The sequence below is a fragment of the Indicator indicator genome, chromosome 12, assembly GCF_027791375.1.
Source record: "Indicator indicator isolate 239-I01 chromosome 12, UM_Iind_1.1, whole genome shotgun sequence".
Classification (NCBI taxonomy): domain Eukaryota; kingdom Metazoa; phylum Chordata; class Aves; order Piciformes; family Indicatoridae; genus Indicator; species Indicator indicator.
The window spans coordinates 17122022-17142158 of NC_072021.1; the positions used below are offsets into that span (position 1 = coordinate 17122022).

The 20137-nt window shown below is 35.4% G+C and overlaps 1 protein-coding gene across 1 annotated transcript in view; it reads right to left on the reverse strand.

Annotated features, from left to right (window-relative positions):
* Nucleotides 1-20137, reverse strand: part of LOC128970195 (dynein axonemal assembly factor 11-like) — a 42931-nt gene that overhangs the window by 13487 nt on the left and 9307 nt on the right. Inside the window, exons 4-12 of the mRNA XM_054385290.1 lie at nt 13295-13462; nt 12638-12715; nt 10575-10747; nt 9513-9712; nt 8223-8408; nt 5727-5804; nt 3182-3247; nt 1617-1686; nt 664-759 (exon numbers count right to left, since the gene is read on the reverse strand). Coding sequence (XP_054241265.1) covers nt 664-759; nt 1617-1686; nt 3182-3247; nt 5727-5804; nt 8223-8408; nt 9513-9712; nt 10575-10747; nt 12638-12715; nt 13295-13462 — 1115 coding nt within the window. The remainder of the gene's footprint in view (nt 1-663; nt 760-1616; nt 1687-3181; nt 3248-5726; nt 5805-8222; nt 8409-9512; nt 9713-10574; nt 10748-12637; nt 12716-13294; nt 13463-20137) is intronic.

Below are 20137 nucleotides of genomic sequence, written 5' to 3' on the forward strand. Positions count from 1 at the left end.
ATTAGGGAAATATGTCTTTGACGCAGACTTTTGACATCCTAGGGGCTACTGCACAGAATTTTTCAGTTGAAATACCATGATGCACAACCTTTTTGATTATATATACTCTGTACAGCTGCTCAGTGGATCCTTTCCAACCAGGGAGAGCATAAAGTGAAAATGAGTTAAGCAACTCTTCCTCTGATGACCTGAGATGTGAGAGTTGTATATCAGCCCTGGCTTTGAACCAAAATGTAGTGTGTGCCACACAACTTTTGAAAAAAATATTTGCTTTTATTATTTCACAAATAGAAAAAAAAGGCAGGTAAGTTGCTTGTTTCCAGTTTTTTACAAAATCAATGTTCTTAAACATTTGTACTGCACATTTTACAGTCTCTTTTCATATATATAAAAATCTGGCCTTGTTGAAAATAAAGGAAATACTGATTTTCGTAGTATTTTTTTAAAGGGGACTTACATCCTAAAGTCGGGCTTTATGATTAAATTGTCTTTCTGAAATGTTCTGTCTTTGGTAAGTGTATCCTGATAAAAAAGGCTAGACTGAATAACAATAGCAAGCCAGAAGTTACCTGTAACTAAGAAACATTCCTAAAGTACTCACAGCATTTAAGTATCTTCATGTGTTTATAGTTTATGTGTATGTTTGTAGTTTAATTTACATACCTTTGGCATGCTGACAACTAAATGACCAGTTGTTTGTGATCTTTTAGCAGAGCTGCTGTCTGGCTTCACTTCCTCAGGGAGCACAATCTGAAATGGCTATGACAAAATCAGGGATTGAAACATAACATGCCAAAACATACCCTTTTATCTGTTTATTTATTTATTTATTTATTTTTATTTATTTTTTTTATTTATTTAACCTAGGCAGAAAACATGCAGAAACATCACTATCACATGCTTTGATTTTAAGGATAGACTAGGTCTAAATCCTCCCACTTCATATGTAGTATTACTAATCCTAATAAATTACTAGCATGATAAACAGCTTTTACTTACAACTATAGTCATATGTATATTCCTGAACTGCTGTCATTCCTGAAGTGACATTTCCAAAGAAGGTTATAAAATTATGTTTGACTTATGTTAGCAATTAAATGAGAAAGATTAGATGTAAAGTATTTCTGACATTTTATTTAGGCAATTGGTATAGTCAAAAATAGGGATTTTGGTTTGCTGTTGAAGTACTCTGATTAAAAAAAAAATATAATAGAATTAAAACCACTGAGAAGAAAGGAAAGTGGAATAACATTTTAAATGCCCTTTAAAAATAATATATATCCATTTGTTTCTGTCAGCTACAAATTCCAGATTGTGAAATTGCTAAATTCTAGCCTAGGGCAACTAGCAAGCTCCCTTCTTAAGTGAAGTGTGTGGGGGGAATATGAAGAGAGAAGGAGTGAAAAAGAGAGTGAAACTTCATTTCAGGCTTACATGTTTTCTGGTTAGCACCTCCACAGTCCATGTGCTCCAAAATAACACAAGTATGAAAGAACATTTGTTCTGCATAGGTGCATACAGTTGGTAACTCACAAAACTCAGATGGAGAGTCCCCTGAGTAACTATGGTAAGCAGGAAATCTTGGTTTGAAATTAATGTGGTAAAAACCCACTAACCTTTCCCTTCACCAGTACTCGTATGTAAGATGGCTGAACATCAACTTCAAGCAGAGAAGTATCCAAATGTCTTCAGAATGAAATATAAATAAGCAAATTAATCTAAAGTACAGTCCCGTAAATAAGCAATGCAGACCAAATAGCTCTTTAATGATGATTTCTCAGTTTAAAAACTACAAAGTTAATTTCTGTTACTAAGTTATATTTAATGTCTTTGGAAGAAAAATGTGATCTTCCTATGTGTTCCCAGAATGTCAGCTAAATTAATGTCTAAATTCTATCAAGTCCACCACAATGACTGTTGTATAACTGCAAGAATTCAAAATCTTTGTAGAAAATAAAAAGATCTTTCTTCTATTAGTTTAGTGCTTTACATTAATATGAAAATTTGCTGTTTAAAATTGTCTAAGTATTCTGCTGCTTTTCTTTCTAAAAGCTTAAGTAGTGAATATGTAATAAAAGTTCCTTTTTTTCAACACAATTTGTGGGAAAACAATGAACAGGACTACTTCATATTCCCAGAAAACACGGTATTTCTACATTTCAGAATTGTTAAACAAAATTTGTGACCCATAAAATCTCCACTGCAACATCTGCTCTTCATCATGTTCATCATGTGATACACACACTCAGGTGAATGCACAAGCATGTATTCCCTATTTTCCTCCTCTTATAACATTATTTCTCAGTTGAATCTTCCAGACTAGTCTGCGTTTCTTACAAGTAAGCACAAAATATTGCAACATATCCAACACCTTCTTGCACCTGGACAGGTTTTCTGAGGTTTCAAATAAATTTAATTCTTATTATTTAGTAACACAGAACAGTCCTCTTTTGAGGGAAATGAATGAGCTTTAATTGAAAAATACATGACCTTAATAGTGTTTCTGCATTATAAAACTAGTTCAAGCTTTACTCTAACAAGTTCCTGTTATGGGTAAATAAGCTTCTGGGTTTCCAACCCATTCCTGAAGCATGGTCAAGACCGTTCTACTGATGAGTAGTATATACTACCACATACTCATGAGGTTGCCTTATCATATTTTGGCCTGGTTCAACCAAATTTCTTCCAGGCAATGCCCTGGCACAGTTCAGGAAATAGCACAGGCCATGGGCTCTTTCCAGTAAGTAAGGAAAGTAGGACAAGGCTATGCTATTCTATCTTGCAGAGAAGAATTTAACTAGAATAACATGAACTGTACCAGCGCACTTTTAGGGCCAGATGGGCAAAAAATTGTTCCCTGTCGCCCTAATCTGCATTGGAAAACATTTCACATTAGTATAAAAGGACAGGTGTGGAGGCAACCTGCCTGCAGACTGCACAAAATATAAATTAAAACAAAGACTATTAGACACAGTCCTCATATATGAGTAACAGGACGGTCTGAAGGGTCTTTGGTTTAATAAGCTTCATTTCTTTGGCACAGGCTTCCAGACTGAGACCTCTTATGTTATTTGTTTCCCTCTTGAAAAGTTCCCACTAGAGAGAGAAGTATAACAGAAACACTGTGTATTAGAACTTAAGAATGCCAAAAGTTAAGAGAAAAAGAAAAATAAATTCTGACCTGTAAACAGCAAGATCCAAGACAATCTGGTTGTTTTCTTCATCATCTTTCAAAGAGAAATTAAGCCTGATAATAATGACAAGAAACACCTCCAGAATAAGTACAGTTGGAGTGAACAAGCAAACATTATAGTGTATTTCAAATTCAACTGCTAGTAATTTTAGGTGAATACAAATACCATTTAGACAATGTCATGTGAGCATTTTAGAAACAATTGCAATTTTCTTCATGAACAGAAAAAATCTGGCATTTGAACCAAAGTGATTCTAACATTTATTTTCAGCTCTCCCCACCCAATCTACAAGAAAAAGAAAAAAAAATCCTACTGAAGATCAGCTAAAATTAAATTCAGTTTGTCCATGAAGAGAGAGAGAGAGACATCTGCTGGTGAAACCTGCCTGCTCCATTCACAGCTTCAGAGGAAAACCAGTTCATAGCAAGCATGAAAATCCTGGAACTTGAGTTCTAACCTTATCACATGTTTAAAAAAAAAAACCAAAAATTGCATCTTTGTTCATAGCACTTCGTTTCCCTGAAGTATACAATATCTGCCTATGCATTTCCAAAATAAAACATGATTTGCAGAAAATCCTTGATTCTACAAGCTTTGTAATACTTGTTGAGTATGAGACTGTAGCATTAGTTGTATTAGCTGCCTGTTTGTGATCTTGATGGCTGAGTTCTTGAAACTGTGAAAGAATCTTATCAGTTAAATGGAAAACAACATTTATTACTACAACTGTAAGAAGACGTATTCTCAACTTACAATTGTCTGCTTATATACAGACATTTCTCAAGTATTTAAGTAGATTAAAAAAAAAAACAAAACCCCAAAACGCAATAAAACCCATCTATAAAAGAGAATATTTTTATAAATAGTTGATATGTTTTTAATGGACAACTGAAAAATATGCAAACCAGCTTTGTTCCACATTCATGTTTTTTTCTCTTACTGCATCACAAATTTTGAGAATTCACTAAAACATGTCAGGTGAAGGAAAGAAAACTAACATTTTCTAGAAGGAAGCTCGATCAGAACTGAGGAAATAGTCTGCTGTCAGCAGCATGCAGCCATTCCTTTTGCTAACCTTCCAAAAGAACATCAGAGAAGCTTAGACATTGCTATGGACATCAGATTTCCACACTGAAATAAAAACTTTGGAGAACACCATCTGTCTAATTGTATCTCTTTATTTATGTCTCTCCAATGCACTGCCAGATTGCACTGAAGAGCTCGTGATACTCATGTTGAAGCCATGACAAAAACTGCTCACTGATCTGGCCTTACGTGGGCACATCCAGACAAAATTCTAATCCTGAAAATGTAGGAGACACAAACAGGACTGCTGCTAACAGGGAAATCCATCAGACTGTAATTCTTCTGAAAAGATAGCTGGAGCTTTATTCTAAAGGTCTCTGCTTTTTAGAGGCATAATCAAATTCTACTAACACAAGAATTATTTAGAATTGTTTCCTTAAACTAATTTTTTGTTGTTTTTTTGAGTCCACAGGCTTTTATGAAAAAAGTACATCAATATAATATTTATTCCACCCAATGATATGGGTGGAATAAACTTAAGTTCTTCTGCTACTACCTTTAATTTTTCCTATGCCACTGAAAATTATGCACTGACCCTGTAACGCAGGCTTTCAAATTTCTTGAATTTGCATGGATTAATGAATTTCCAAGATTTAGAAAGCATGCTTCATGGTGACAATAAGCATGTTCTTAGCTTTGATTTTGCAGCCAACTCAGAGTTAAGATGGAAAAACTTGTTCAGAGGACATCAGACAGTTAAGTGGCCCATTGTATGCCACTTTTTGATCACAGTCTCCTGTAGGAGGCTCTTTGGGAATCCATTTCTAAGGAAACAATGTTTGCACTCTGTCTCCTGTTTCCCTTTAGAAAATGAAGTCTTGATTCAAGTGAAATCAATGACAATGAATGGCTGATATCCCTTGAAACTGATGCCACAACACTTGGATACCCAGGTGCCTTTGTCAACAATAAAATACAAGACACTTCCCTGTATCACCTGCCTCTATTGCTAGTGACCTCATTCAGTACCACAGGACCTCGTGCCATAGAAGTTAATTATGTATCTTTCCCAGTATCTGCCAATTTTGCATCTGCCATCAAAGGACAGAATGATTTTGTCTAGAAATATTACTTGAACATATTTTTCCACATTTAAAGTGGCTATTCATAGATATTTATCTTCAACAGCCAAAATGGAAAAAATGCTCCAAAAAAGAGAGCCTTACCATAGAAGAGAAGAGAGTAAAACATGTTACACCTTTTAGAGAAAAACAAGTTCTTGTTTAAAGATCAAAATGTTAAACTAAACGACCTTCAACACTTTATTTACTAAAAAAATAATTATTTTTACAGCATTGGAATTAAGAAGCTAGTTTGCCCACCAGGAATATAACACTGCAAAGAGAATTTGTCAGCCCTCTCATTTTTATATTTTTACATATCTTGAATTATTTGACAAATAATCTGTAAAGAAGTCACTCTGTTTAACCTCTCAATTTTACATACTTTGGCACATTCACATTCAGAACTTTTCCTTCTGCTGTGACCAGTGGCCGGAGAGGCTTCTCTCTCCTTTTTGATTCCCTTAACAAAAGAGAAAGAAATATGGTTGATAATTTCACATTTTGATATTTCATGTTTAATACCAAAAAAAAAAAAAAAAGAATGAAGATGATGGTAAGAGACAAGAATTATCTGGTATTTGATGTAAAGGCTACAATTTATTTCAAGAACTAATCAGATTAAATCAGAAATCCAGTGGCACATTAAAGGCATCATCTACAGATGAGCAAATGCTTTGTAACATTATGTCTTACATTGATAATAACTTCCTTCTGCATATTACAATATGCATTATCAAACAGTAATATATCAGATTTGCAGGTAAATTTTAAGAAATCAGTGGATTGCTTAAACACATGAAATGGGACATTCTTCTTATTCATGAATGGTTATAGTAATCGTGACGTGTCATTAGTATGTGCAAGCAATTCTTAAGAATTTTTTTATACATATCAATTTAATTACTTTTACTGAACAAATGCCTGGCATACCGGTCAACAGTAATACATTGCTTTTAGTGTTCCCAAACCAATTTCTTGTTTTAAATGCAGGAGAACTCTAAAGATAAATCACTAGTGAAGGAAATAAAGCATTTAGACCCACCCATGGTAAAAAAAGAAAAAAAAAAAGGTTTATAAATACATTGCATTTGAAGAAGGAATAAAAACATTCAAGTGGATCTACCGGAATGACTAGATGAAATCAACTTCTGTTTAAGAAAGATTCACAGCTATCCATGCATTAAATATTATTCTATAGAGTAAGTCAGAGCTTTAATATGGAATTTTTGGGCTATCAGTTTCTACACCTGAACGCCTGCTCTTGACAGATGCAAAGTGAATGCTTCAGGAAATTATATCTTGACCTCTTTCAGCTCTTACTAATCTGTTTCTAGATTAAATATGTCGGGTCATGTGAACCATTTTAAGGCAAGTTCAGTTATGTCATAATCATCAGGGTTTAAGGTATCTTTAATACTGTGCTGAAATGAGCTAATAGGTCTTGTTCTGGCAATGAGCAGCTAAAGGAGACCCTGTGTGCCTTTCAGTTGCAAATGATTTTATACTTGTCTGAATTTTCTTTGAAAGAAATTGCAAATATTCACTCCTTTGGCAACAGCCAAAGCCACTCAGTTTGTTACCAACTGTACAACAAAACCCAGATGAAAAATTTAATGCGTGCTACCATGTCATAGAAGGGTTCAAATTTAGCACTGGTGTGAATGAGTTCATGTCAACCTTAAACTAAAACAAACATCCCTATATACTGAATAACTTACATTTATGTTACATTTAGGCTTCTTTTTACCAGCAAAGATGATTTGAAGCTGTGTGGGGCACTTTTCAGTTCTCGTCTTTCATGTGCTACCTAACAAAAATCTCACCACCAAAACTAAATCATGAAAGGACTTTTGACTTCTTTAAATGCCTTGGAACTTATGAAAAATCCAGAAAGGAATTATTCTGTCTTTATTATAGTGCTACTTAAGGAAACATTTCGAACACATTTGCTTTTCTTTACCAAGGCATTCCCAAACATACCAAAATTCTATCTGGAACCTGGGTTTCACAGTATATATTCTAGGAAAGTGCTAAACCTTGAATTAATGATAGCCACAAGTTATGCGAATTCCCATATTTCTTGCAGACTTCTCTAGGACTGACTTTTTTAATACTTAGGCCTGATAAATCTTTTAAAACACATGCCCTGAAAAAGAACAGCTAAAAGTCTCTGGCACAAATGCTGTTACATAGGGAAGAAAAAAGAAAAAGAAAAAGGGAACAAAAAAAAGAAAAAATACTTTGCTTACAATGTTTGTAAAACTGATAATCCAGAAGCAATAAAATAATTATTTTTGCTAGTGTCTGCATTACTTTTGCATGTTCAGCAAAACCAGTGCCAACATTAGAAAGTTTTAAAGGCTTTTCAAGGGCCAGACATCTTCATATTCACCATGACAAATAGCATAGATAACAAGAAGAATTTTATTACTTGGGATGAGTATCTTTGATAAAGTATGTGGAAAAAATTTCTAAGTCACATAGGAAAAGTCCTTGAAATGTCACTTGTGCAAATATTTTGTTTCATGGCCTGTAGGGCATTTATATAATGCAATCTGCACTCTAGATAAATGGTTTTAGCAAGAATATTACACAAAATGTATTAGTTAGCTGACAGAAAAGTCAAACTACTAAAGCCCATAAAATGCGATTGAAAATTCTTTTTGAAGAAAAACAAAAATAAAGGATATCATAAATATAGTTTAATAAATTAAACCAAACAAAATAAACAATTTGATTTTACAAGCATATTTGCAACAGACATTTAAGCTGCTAGTTTTTAGTAATGTTTAATGTAAGGCAGTCAGTTACCTTTCCCCTGTACCTTTGAAAATTTCCCTTTCTTCAGTTTATAGAATATATTAAACCAAAAACATACCTTACATTGTCTTTAGCTCTCCGTTTTTCTTCCATATATCTGTGAGTTTCTAATCTAGATTCTGGAGTATATGGTGTGGGCTCCTCCCAAAATCTTCGGTCTTCTTCATCATCTTCAACTGTTCCCCCCATTTCTTGTTTTTCACCTCCTTCTTTATCATTTTCTTTGTCCTGTAGGGAGTCTGGGCTACACAAGATCACATGGAATATTATCCCAATGAAATGAAGGAAGAGTGACAGTACTGGATAATGAATTCTTGCAACAATATTTTTTAAACTAATACTAATAGATCTGTAATTCCTATGAAGAACAGTATCTTATACATTTGGATAACATTCTCTGCTCTGTTTCCTTCAGCAATCAACAAAACATATTTTAACATAATAGTTTTCATTTACTTAAGAAGTGATACTGTAATTTCACCTAAGAAGTGATACTGTGGTTTTGCCTAACCATCTGAAAACCCTAATAGATAGTTCAAGAGATTTAATTTCAAGAGCAGAATTTTTAGGTACCCTCACAGCTTTCAAGTGATGTAATGTTGTAATGGTACAATACTCACATATTTCAAGTATCAGGCAGAAGCAAAGTAGAAATTTATAGGGTAGCAACATTTTACTTAGTCATTTCCTGAAGTGCCATCTTAGAACCTGAACCATTTTCCGCCCCTTACTCTAAGCCTCTGTAATGTTCAGAAATTAATTTTGTGATACAGATACAAGGACAAAGTTACATAGCCAGTTCCATGGATCTTAGTATTTATTGGATATAAAGTAAAATGGATGCCAACTGCAGTGGACAATGACCACAGACAAAAAATTCTTCTGCTGTCTAGGCATCTCAGTGATATTAGGTGGAACAAGTATAGAAATCAATATTCCATAGCCTTTTACATCTTGAAAGATTTGAAATAATCAGTTTAGGTCTCCGTAACTCTAAAGGAAAATAGATGATACGTGAACAGCTGCTTTTGGTGGAACCCCTGCATTACCTTAAATAACAATTTCTACCTGTTCTCCTGGAGGAAGCTACCAATTACTCTATTTTGGCACCCAGACAATTTAACCGGGAGTTTTGGAACAAAAATTATGTTGTACTGTCAGTGATTAATTATGGTTGTAAATAATTATATTTTTCATTAGAGATAACATTCATGAGAAAAAATAATTCTGCTAGAATCAACAATAAAGAAAAAATATTAATTGGAATTATATGAAGTATTTCACAAGACAAAATTCTTAATGAAGAAGGAATGTCATTTACATACAAACTGTTGCAGCTTACTGTTACCTGTCAAATCCAAGCTTGGATTCCACTTGTTTTTGTCCCTTGATCTCTCTTTCTTGCATCCTTCTTTGAGCCTCTTCTTTTTCTCTGGCCCTCTTGAGAAGGTAAGCTTTTTCTTGTTCCCTGATTTTCTGTTGCACTTCTGGGTAGCTTTGAAGTGCTTGAATCCTCTCTGACCGTTCTATTTCTTTACTATCCAAACACTTCCCAAAGGGGAAAAAATCAATATCGGTATGTGAGAAATTTAAAACTTATTCAAATCAATACAGCAATCAAACTGTAGGCTAATTTTTAGAGATTGCCTTCTGCATAAGATTAAAAACCTCCACAACAGTAAGTTATACCATATCAAAAAGAATTAACACTAAGCTGCTATTCAGATCTGAAAGTGGGTTTGCATGTCTGAGAGCTACTTTTTGCATTTTCCAGGAATTTCAATTGGGTTTATTAGACTATGCAGTAGAGTCCTTTCAGTCATTTCTGATATTTATCTGACCTTAATTCAACTAATGAAGCTACTATAAAATTACTGCTTTTGATGTGTTAGCTTATTGCCAACTAAGTTAGTTGAATCTATCCTTAATAAGTTAAGCAAGTGCCTGTGTTTGTCCAGGGGAAATTGTGCGAGCATATTTCAGGACTCTGCTTGTTTCAATGACAGAAAATCATGACATCACTTCAATCACTGCACAAAACCACAATCCCAAAGTTTTTATTTACAGCCAATGCAATACAGTGTATTTTTACAGCAATTCTATATTTCTGCTGCCTTACACTATAGGTTTTATACATATGGTCAGTATGGTAGCAACAACCTGGTAACTTCTTGCGATCATGAAAATAACTTAAAAATATATTTTGTATTTTAGTCAAAACTGAACCAATTTATTATCACATATTTACTGTAGTCACTTATTCTTCAAAATAGAGTTTTAATTTCCAGTGGGCAGTAATAAAAATGCTACTAGCTTTCCTATCAGAGACATTTATTTCGTTTGGGATTAGTATGTTCCACCAACAATGATCATTACTTATTTGGATATGAATTTAATTTCTTAATCTTACTTTTAATTGTTGAAGAGTTGCCACTACAAATTGTCTATAACCTTCAAATTGAGTACATGGGTTACCCACTAGAAACAGCTCCTTCAGGTGTATATTGTATTTTAGGGCTTCAATACTGGAGAGTTCACCAATGAAATTTGCCGTCAGGTCAAGCTTCCTCAGTTCCTCACAGCCTGTTTGAAAAAACTTTAATTCAATTTGTCCACAGCATAAATGCACACGAAACACACATGTATGTGCAATTGAGTATAAAACTGCCTGCATTTGTTCTCTCTCTACTATTTTTTTTCCTATTAGAACACATCTTTTCCAAGCAACAAGTCAAAGAGTAACTCATCGCTCTAGTTTGTGAGGTCACAATACTTATAGAAAGGAAAAAAGAAAGCTTGGTAAAATAAAAAATATCAAAACTTAGTATTGGTTTAATTACTATCAAAATTTGTGGTCAGTGCTGGTATACTAGATGATGGTTTCATTTTTGGATAAGCTGGACATTTCACAGTCTGATTTCCCTGGTGCTCCTTCCTCAACTGAATCTTCACCATACAGCTAGAAGAGATTCTAACTGCTTCAGGAGAACAAATTCAGTTATGAGTTTAATTTCTATCTACTGTTAATCTTAGCTAACATTATTCATGTATAAAGATAAGGTTTTCTAAAAATTCATTCCAAGTCAAGGTTTTCCATTCTATGGCCTCAGCTGTAATGAATTGCAAATACAAGCGAGAAATCGTTGTTTGTTAAACAAAACAGATATTAAATTATCTAAGAAAATGGAAATCTATACCCAAAATTTATCAGCCTCTGTCCCTGAATTATAACCTTGACACTAAGAGTAAAAAAGTTTAGCTCAGAGCAATCTCAACTTCAATGTTCATCATTGCAATCACTTATTTCCCTTTGCAGGTCTGTTTGGTATTTTATGCATAATGGAGCTGAAAGAAAATAAATAACTCAAAATGATTTATTAAGGGATTTAAATAACCCAAATTTTTTCAAGGCTTATTCCCAAAGGTTCCGATTCCTCAGTAAATGACAAATCACAGTAATAAATAACGCAGCCTGATAGAGGAACTTAAAATTTACTGGCATGAGAACAGATGTAAGTTTCTCAAAAAATTGACAAACATGTAATCTACTGCCTACTTCTTCAACTTGCACAAAGTTGTGTTTAGCTTATTTGTTTTTTTTTTTTTATTTAAGCCATCATCTTGAATCTGCTTGTTGACTTAAAGAATGAACCAAACCAAGCCAACTAAACTATACCAAAACAAACAAACAAATGAACAATCAAAACCGTATTTTTTGTTTCCTTATCAAGGTGGACATTTTAAGATACAGCAAGTGGCCTAATCTGAATCAAGACAGAGAAAACAATCAATTTAGAAATTAATCAATTACTATGTAATATGTTTATGGGTAGCTCTAAATCTTTGATTTGGATCTTGGAAAATGATAGATCTTTGTGCATGCATTAGAAAGACAGAAGAAAGAATTAAACACAGTTAAAACAAACAGGACTTAATGCAATAAAGAAAGGAGTAATCTGAAAAACTCTTAAAAATACCCTAGATTGCCAATGTCATGTGTGCACAGAGTAGAACCTTCTTGTGTGCGACACCTGATTGTTGAAAATGACTGCTGAAATGTTACACAAGAGAGTTTTAAGTCTGCAGTGCATTAAAATAAAATTAAAAAAAAAGAAGCATTGTTCCAACTACGCTGTGTAACGAATTATCTTTATCAAATGGGGAAATACCAATTTCATGCACAATTTGAATTCCCATTTTGTAGAGTACTAACGAATAGAGCTATCACAGCTGGCAATGATGGTAAGAGTATGCAAAAAGCAAGTTATGATACAGGTAAGAAAACTGAATGACAAAACTCCAGCTGTAGGAAGCACTTGCTCTAAAGTATTTGTTGAAATGCTGCACACAAAAAGGCTCTTTCTGCGTACCTTTACTGGTGGACACACTTAATGGATTCCACCCTCTTTTACAGTAAGTCATAGCTTCAGTGTTTCAATATGAAAAGGCAAAATGGTTTGTTTATAAGCTGACCTTCCAGATTTTCAATTCTTTCAAGATTATTCAAAGCTATGTTTAAATATTCCAGCTTCTTTAGTTTGCCCACATTTTCTGTAACAAAACATAGATCTATTATTTCAGTTTTCTTCATTGGAATAGGCATTATCATTTTACTTGCTTACTTCAAAGAAACAATAAAGCAGAAAAATAAGGACAAATCAGAATATATTTCAGGTTACTGGGCACTAATATTTTAATATTAAGAAAAAGCCATAATCCAAGAAGCTGTCTGAAAACAAAACAAAACCAATCAACCAAACAAAAAAAGAACTTAATTTTTATCAGAAATCTGTAAAACGGATATGCTGAAACATTTCATTTGTCATGAAATTCAGAAAGGATCAGTCTCTAGTTAGACACTCATAAGATTGGCTTCCCTAATGCACATTTAATTTTTAAAGATCTTTTATCTACAAGGCTAATACAAGAAAAGTCCTTTCCCCTTTTTAAATTTTCTTTTTTAAGGATTTATATGGCTTCAGTATGAACAAAATAGAGTCACACATACTCCCACATCACCCTCATAGTGTAATTTGTGTTACAGTTCACCAACTTCTCCCAGTCACCACATGTTCTAGCCCGTGGGGGTTAGACCGGATGATCTCTAGATCATAACAAGAGGACACTTACCAATTTTTGGAATTAGATTATTCTGAAGATAGAGAATTTTTAAATCTCGACACCATTTGTCAAGATGCTCCAGTTTTTCTATTTCCTGCTGGTGTAAAGAGATTTCTTCCAGTGAAAAAATTTCGCAGTTGTTATGTTCTGCACGTCTTCTAATAAGATCTTCAGTGACTGAAAGAAACATTAGATGTCATATCTCCCTTTAGCCATTTTCTGCCATCTGACTTAGGAACAACATAAAATCATTAAAAACTTCTGTTTCACCATACCAATAGCTATCTGGTAGGAACACTAAAATCTGCTAGAAAAGACATCGAGTACCAAGAAGTTTCAGCCAACCCAGATGAAGTTCACATCATTTGTGAAATATTCTCATGTCACCTGTAATATTTAGAAAAATCCAGATGAAAACTGCTGAGTGTTCAGTAAGTGTGATACCACCCTTGCAAAAAATTAATCCGTCATCCACAGTTTTCAGCATAGCTCGGATTGATTCATGTAGACATGCAGTGGAGTGGTTTATGCTCTTACATTTCTTGATGCCAGATGTTCACATCACAGACAGCAGTAGGGGAGGAAGTAAACTAGCTACAGTGTGTCATCATATTCTTCTACCAGCACAGTGTGCACAGAAATAAGCAGCATACTTGTTGAAAGTAGGCAGATATTTTTTTACTTTTTTTCATACTTGAGGCAAAGTCATAACTAATTCATGCTTATAAATGTTCATGTTAGAATGAAATTTAATCCTGAGTATTTTTTAGGCACTATAAGTTCATTAGCAGCCAGTAAAGGAGTTTCAGTGACCAAAAAACACCAGGGACTTGGGTTCAGAGTTATGAGGTAATAATATTTAATGCCAGGCAACCTTTTCACACAGTGAAAAGGCTCAGTATAATGAAGGTAAAGAAATTCTGTGAGAACCAGTCCTCACTCTTAAGCTACATGCTATTACTTTGTTTCCAGCCCAACGCACCAAAAAAGAAATAGAATTTGCTTTGCCTTGACAATCAGTCAACTACAGTCATGTACCGATTAAAAAAAAAAAAAAAGTTTCATCAAATTAGCATAGGTATTTTTCATCATGGTTAATGAAAAAAAGACACCAAACAAAGCCAAAAAACCTCCAAACAACCCAACAAAAAAAAAAACAAAATCAAACCCAAACCAAAACAACCAACCTCCCCCCCAAGCACTAGCAAGCCTTTCAAAAGGCTCTGAAGTAAAATAAGTAAAAATGAAAAATTATACAGAGATCTGTGAAAATCAATTGTTCCCACTGCACATTAATTAAAACTATTCTTTCACTGCCTCTTTGCCTCAAGGAGGTTTTGTGAAATCATCCATTTTTATTATTGGTCCTGGAATGGCTGCAAACATTTCACACAGGCTAGTCTACTACAAGCTGAGTAAACTGGATGGCAATACAGCCCAAACTTGCATGTGTCAGTGCAGCTCCTCTATCTACAGGCTTTGGGAAAGGGGTGGAACTGGTCTTGCAAATATTACATATTATTACAGATGACCAGGGTTAAATCTTCCTTATGTCCAGCAGAGTTTCCTCTGATATGATTTACATACCGGTATTAATGGAAGAGGGAATCCTGTCTGTACATAAAGCACACTGGAAAAGGTAAATATCTTTTTCTTTTTTTAATCATGTTGGGCAGGATTGCTGAATCTGAACAACCATTGTCCCCTTTAACAAGACATTATTTAAACCTGATTCAATTAATAGATAAAAGAGGGGGGGAAATTGCAACAATAATAACCAAATATTTTAGTCATCACAGAAAATATGAAAATCACTGGGTTTTCTAGTAAGTTACTTGGCAAATCTGATGGAAAGTAAAAAACAAAACCAAAAAAACCCCAACAAAACCCACAAAAACAATAGAAGACACACACACAAAACCCCCCCAAAACCCAACTCAACCAACTAAAAAAGCCCCTACTGAAAAACAACAGCAACACTAACAAAAACCACTAAAATAAGGAAACCATCCTACAACAAAAAAACCCACAAACAAACCAAAAACCCCAGACTGCTTACTAACGTGTTTGGTAGCAGTATTTCCAGTGCAAACAAGTATTTCTGAGCAAGAAAACAATGTTCCACAATCTCCATACATCCATATTGGAGACAATATTATGCTTTATACTTTTATACAAAAAGAAGTCATATAAACTATTTCTGACAGAGCTTTATTACAGACAGATTTCTCTTTGCTGATGAAAAGAAAATTGAAGTGATTGTTGAAGCAATTATGCAAAGATGTCCACTTTCATTACCAGCTGTTTTACAAGGCAGAGGCAATAATTCCCAATGGAAGCAACAGTGGAGCTTTAAAGACCTATTTTGGGGAGCTGTTATGGGGTAATGTTTGAGTATTTGACATTTTGTACGCTATCTAGTTCATGTAAGAGGAACGAGGGCAACAAACTTGCAAGAGAAAACAACACATTTTAAGTAAAAGCTTTTCTAGGACAAAACACTGTAACATTACATCTCAATGAGAAGTTCATTAACCAGGTTGTCTCATGTGGTGTGCAGCAACAGGAGAATGGGCCAGTGACCTGAGAGATCACAAATACTCTCACGTTCCTATGAATGCAGGAGGAAACAAGAGATGACATCAATCAACTGGAGAAAACAGATCTGAAAGATTTAATAGCTCCAGTTCCAAAAATTATATGGTTATCTCAAAAAAGAGCAGATACGAGGAAAAGGATTAAAAGAATTGAAAGAATAAGCAGGTAGACAGCTGCAGGTATATCAAGAAACAGTGGGGGAGCCTGCATTTCAGAAAAGTGAAGTATTCAACCATGATTTTAAGATTCATACCATGCTGTTCAGGAGATGAAGCCATTCTCCTTCAGGCAGTGCCTGCTCCAAGTGGGCATCTGCCAGCTTCCTACAGAGAGAAGGAGTTCCTTTCCAAAGCACGATTTTAGCCCAGCAAGGGACTGGCAGTCCAGTGACAGTATGCAATCAAAATATATTATAGGGAAAATCACAGACAAAGGGAATTCCATAGTAGCTTTTTCCTTGACTGATTTGTGTGTGTACTTAGTCTTTTAGATCACGCTGCCTTTCTTTTTAAATATATAATAGATTCATAAGAAATAGTATGGTATATTATAACCTCATCCAGGTGGTTTTTACATCTCTGATAGTGTCTACATTGTCCACTTCTATTCTAAAATTAAAAAATAAAAATTAAAAATCTGTAACTGCAGGGAAGGGACAGCACTGACAGCTCAAGGCCCGTACACAAGCCACCCCATCAAGCATCTCTCCTTGCAGGGGGCTGCCCCACATACCCAAAGGTCCTGCTGCTGTGTGGTGGCTGTTTTAGGAGCACCTCTGTGCTGTGAAATAAAATGGGTTATTACCAGGGGGGGAGGGCAAACAGATAAGCCAGGCAAGTGAGAAGAGCAATGGAGGCAGGAGGACAGAGAGGCTGCCAAGGGGTGTGGGGATAGTGAAAAGGGGGGCAAGCGTGGGGAGGGGGAGTGTGGTGACCAGGGAGTGCGGCATGTCATAGAGAGGAGGGAAGGGGCCCGGGGGAGGGAAGGAAAGCGGTTCTCGTTGACACTCACTCCGCACCATGGCTGCCCTTAGCTTCCGGCTACCACCGCCGCCATTACAGGACGCCCCGCGCTGCTATGGCAACAGGCCCGGCCGGGAGACGGCAGGCGGGGCGGGTGCCACGGGCCGGCTCCTCTGCCCCGGGGCCTGCCCCGGCAGCCGTTCCGTCAGGTTTCGTGATTTTTCTGTACTCGCTTTGTCATGTCCTTGTGTACCTGCCCGAGAAGCAAAATGGTTTTTGTGTAATCCAGAAGTGAACTGTCTACTACTCTGGCTGCTGCTGACCCCTTTCTTTCACTGGGCAATCATATATGAAATACAGAGGCACAGATCTTTCGTCTGCCCACCCGAAGAATCATGTCCCTAAGAATCACATCTACACGTCTTTTAAATACCTCCAGGGATGGCGATTCCACCATGACATTCTCATGCCTGACATTTTCGATTTTACAGTTAATATAATGATGTAGCAATGCTTCACATCCTTGATTAAACAGGTTCTCCACTGGCAATGTTATGGCTCGTTAAACCTCAAAGAAACTAGGTGGGACTATATGTTTCAAGAGGTCACTTACGAGCTTCATATGGAGTCCTTCATCTAATCCTGACCTGCTGACCACTAGTTTGCGTCCAGTCAAACTCAGCAGTGCAGAAGTTGTTTTAACATAGTGTACACTTGATCTCAAGATAAAGAAATTGTTTTGTGTTTTTTTTTATACCTAAATTGTTTTCTTCTTTGTAAATTCATATATCCTGTTAATTGCCTTGATCATGACCTTTTAACAGCCCTCATCAGCGACTCCAAAACTTGTTACAGAACACAAACTGGCACAATTGTCACTGGATGAAAGTGGAAAGAAAGGGAAGTATGCTAACAGGTCTTTAATAACCTGAAGTTCTAATCAAGCATAAAGCTCATCTTCTACTAACAGGAAATTCACATGGAAGTTTAAATAAGGCTGTAGTATTTTTATTTTTATTCAATTATCAAACTAATTTATGAAGTTGTTACCTCTGCTGTAATAAATGGAACTCCCCAAAGCCACTCTGCAACTTTCTAATGCATTACTATGCAGAGGACAGGAGAAAGGAAGTGCCATTAAGTTAACGTTACTAGGATTTGTGGGGAGCAGAAAGTGCTCCTTTATGGATGCATAGAGGAGCAGAAGCAGTTAATGTACTTTAGTTTAACTCCCCTGTTCTTTTCCTGGTCTGTCTGACTGACTAAGTAACAAATCCATGCTGAGGACAGGGATGTTTACACAGCTGTTTGGATGACATCACCACATGGGCCACAGCCACTCCACACAGCAACAGAGATTAAAGAAGGGACACTGGTGAAGCCTTCCACTACCTACCCATTTATTTCATATCAAATTGCAGGCTTCTTCAAATAATTACTTTTATAAATGCGCCTTTCCCTAGGACTATTAATTTTTTACCTTGCACATAGCTCTTAATCAAGGTAATGAAGAAAAGCAGCCCAAAAAATCTTGCTCTTGCTGTGTCCAGTTTTATAAATGCATTGCACAGAAATACTTGCAATATTTCATTATGCTAAAAACATGGATTTTTTTTTCACCCCTTTTGCAGAGATTCCGTATGATAGTTTTGAAGAAAGAAAAGTAAAATTTGGAATGAGCTAAATAGCTAAACAGTAGGGTGTGGTGGGTTGACCTTGACTCAACAGGACGGGGAGAAAGGAGGACAAAAAACTGGTGGGTTGAGGTAAGGACAAGGAGATCAATCATCAATTATTATCATGGGCAAAACAGATTCCACTTGGGTAAATAAGTTTAATTTATTGCCAAATAAGCAGAATGGGATAATGAGAAATAAGATCAGATCTAAACCCACTTTCTGGTCTTGTACTTGTATGTCCGGATTTAAACCACAGTTTGTTATAATGAGTATCTATATAGGTTCTGATTTGCCAAAATTAGTTGAGCTGTAGGAATACTTGTTTGAGCAGGTAACTCCTCTCTTGGGACAAGCATAAAAGAGGTATTCTCTGTGTACCAGTGACTGAAAAGCTCTCAGAGTGTATTTGTTTTCATCTTGTGATGAACAGCTTTGTTTATGACTCAGGACTAAAGTATTCAGGAAGTCAGAAAGAAGTACTTTGAAGCAAGCATTTGAAACACACTAGCCCTAACCTTGTGGCCTAGCACACATGGGGCAATACTAGATACTGCAGTAGAATAATCACACTGGTAACTTGCCCTTAAAACTGCAGCCTCTTCAGAATGAGGTTTATAATCCTGGATTATGATTTTTTTTTTTTTTGGTATAATAACAAGGTGTAACATAGCATCCTTGAGTATCCAAGTTGTAGTTCTAAGCCTCTTGGATGCTCAAAATCTCAAGACTGTCATTGCAATATGGCTCTCCAGGTTGTCCCTTCTTGCTTCTAATTTCCACTATACTCAATTCAAAGGTTAAAAGGTTTGCCAGATTGTCTTGTTGCCCTTGGGATACATTGAACTCCTGAACCCTGACACAGTTTCAGAATCAAACAATATCCTTATGAGCATTAATTTCACCACATAAAAATTCAGATAAGACCAAATGGTTTTAGTCTTAGCAGCATTTTAAATCTTACACACTCAGAAGAATTTTCTGATGCATGGAAAATATGGTAATTCAGAAATTCAGCATATTGTGGTTTTGGTTGTTTTTATTAATAGTAATTATTATTATGTTCTATGCTGGTAACAGTTAATAAATATAACAAAATGAGATTTGCATGTTCACACTGAAGTACCAATAAATTCTCTCCTACAGGGAGAGACAACCTACAGAGTAGGACATAAGATCACAAATAACAAACTAATTGAAATATATGCAATTCCTAATAATAATCCTCATTATTGACAGCACCTTCATATATAGGGAATAAATGCAAACAGGAAGAACTTTACTGATGTGCAAGTTCCAGAGATAAGGAAAATTAAAAATAGCATGAGAAACCATAAAAAGCAAATAATTTAAAATGGAGTAATAGTCTTGCTCAGTGTTTATTAAAAAGTGCAAAGGTGTTAAAAAACAGCGCAGCTAATTCACAACAAAATACATTAAAGAGCAGATTCTGCAGAACTGGACTAAATGGCCATACCTGCGTTCTGTACCAGTGTGGTTTATTTCATATAATTTAAATTAAAAAGTCAATATTTGTATGGTTTGACTTCTATGAGTAATGCTTCCAGGGTAAATACAAACCAGATTTGCTTACAGACTTGGAATTTTTTAAGTAA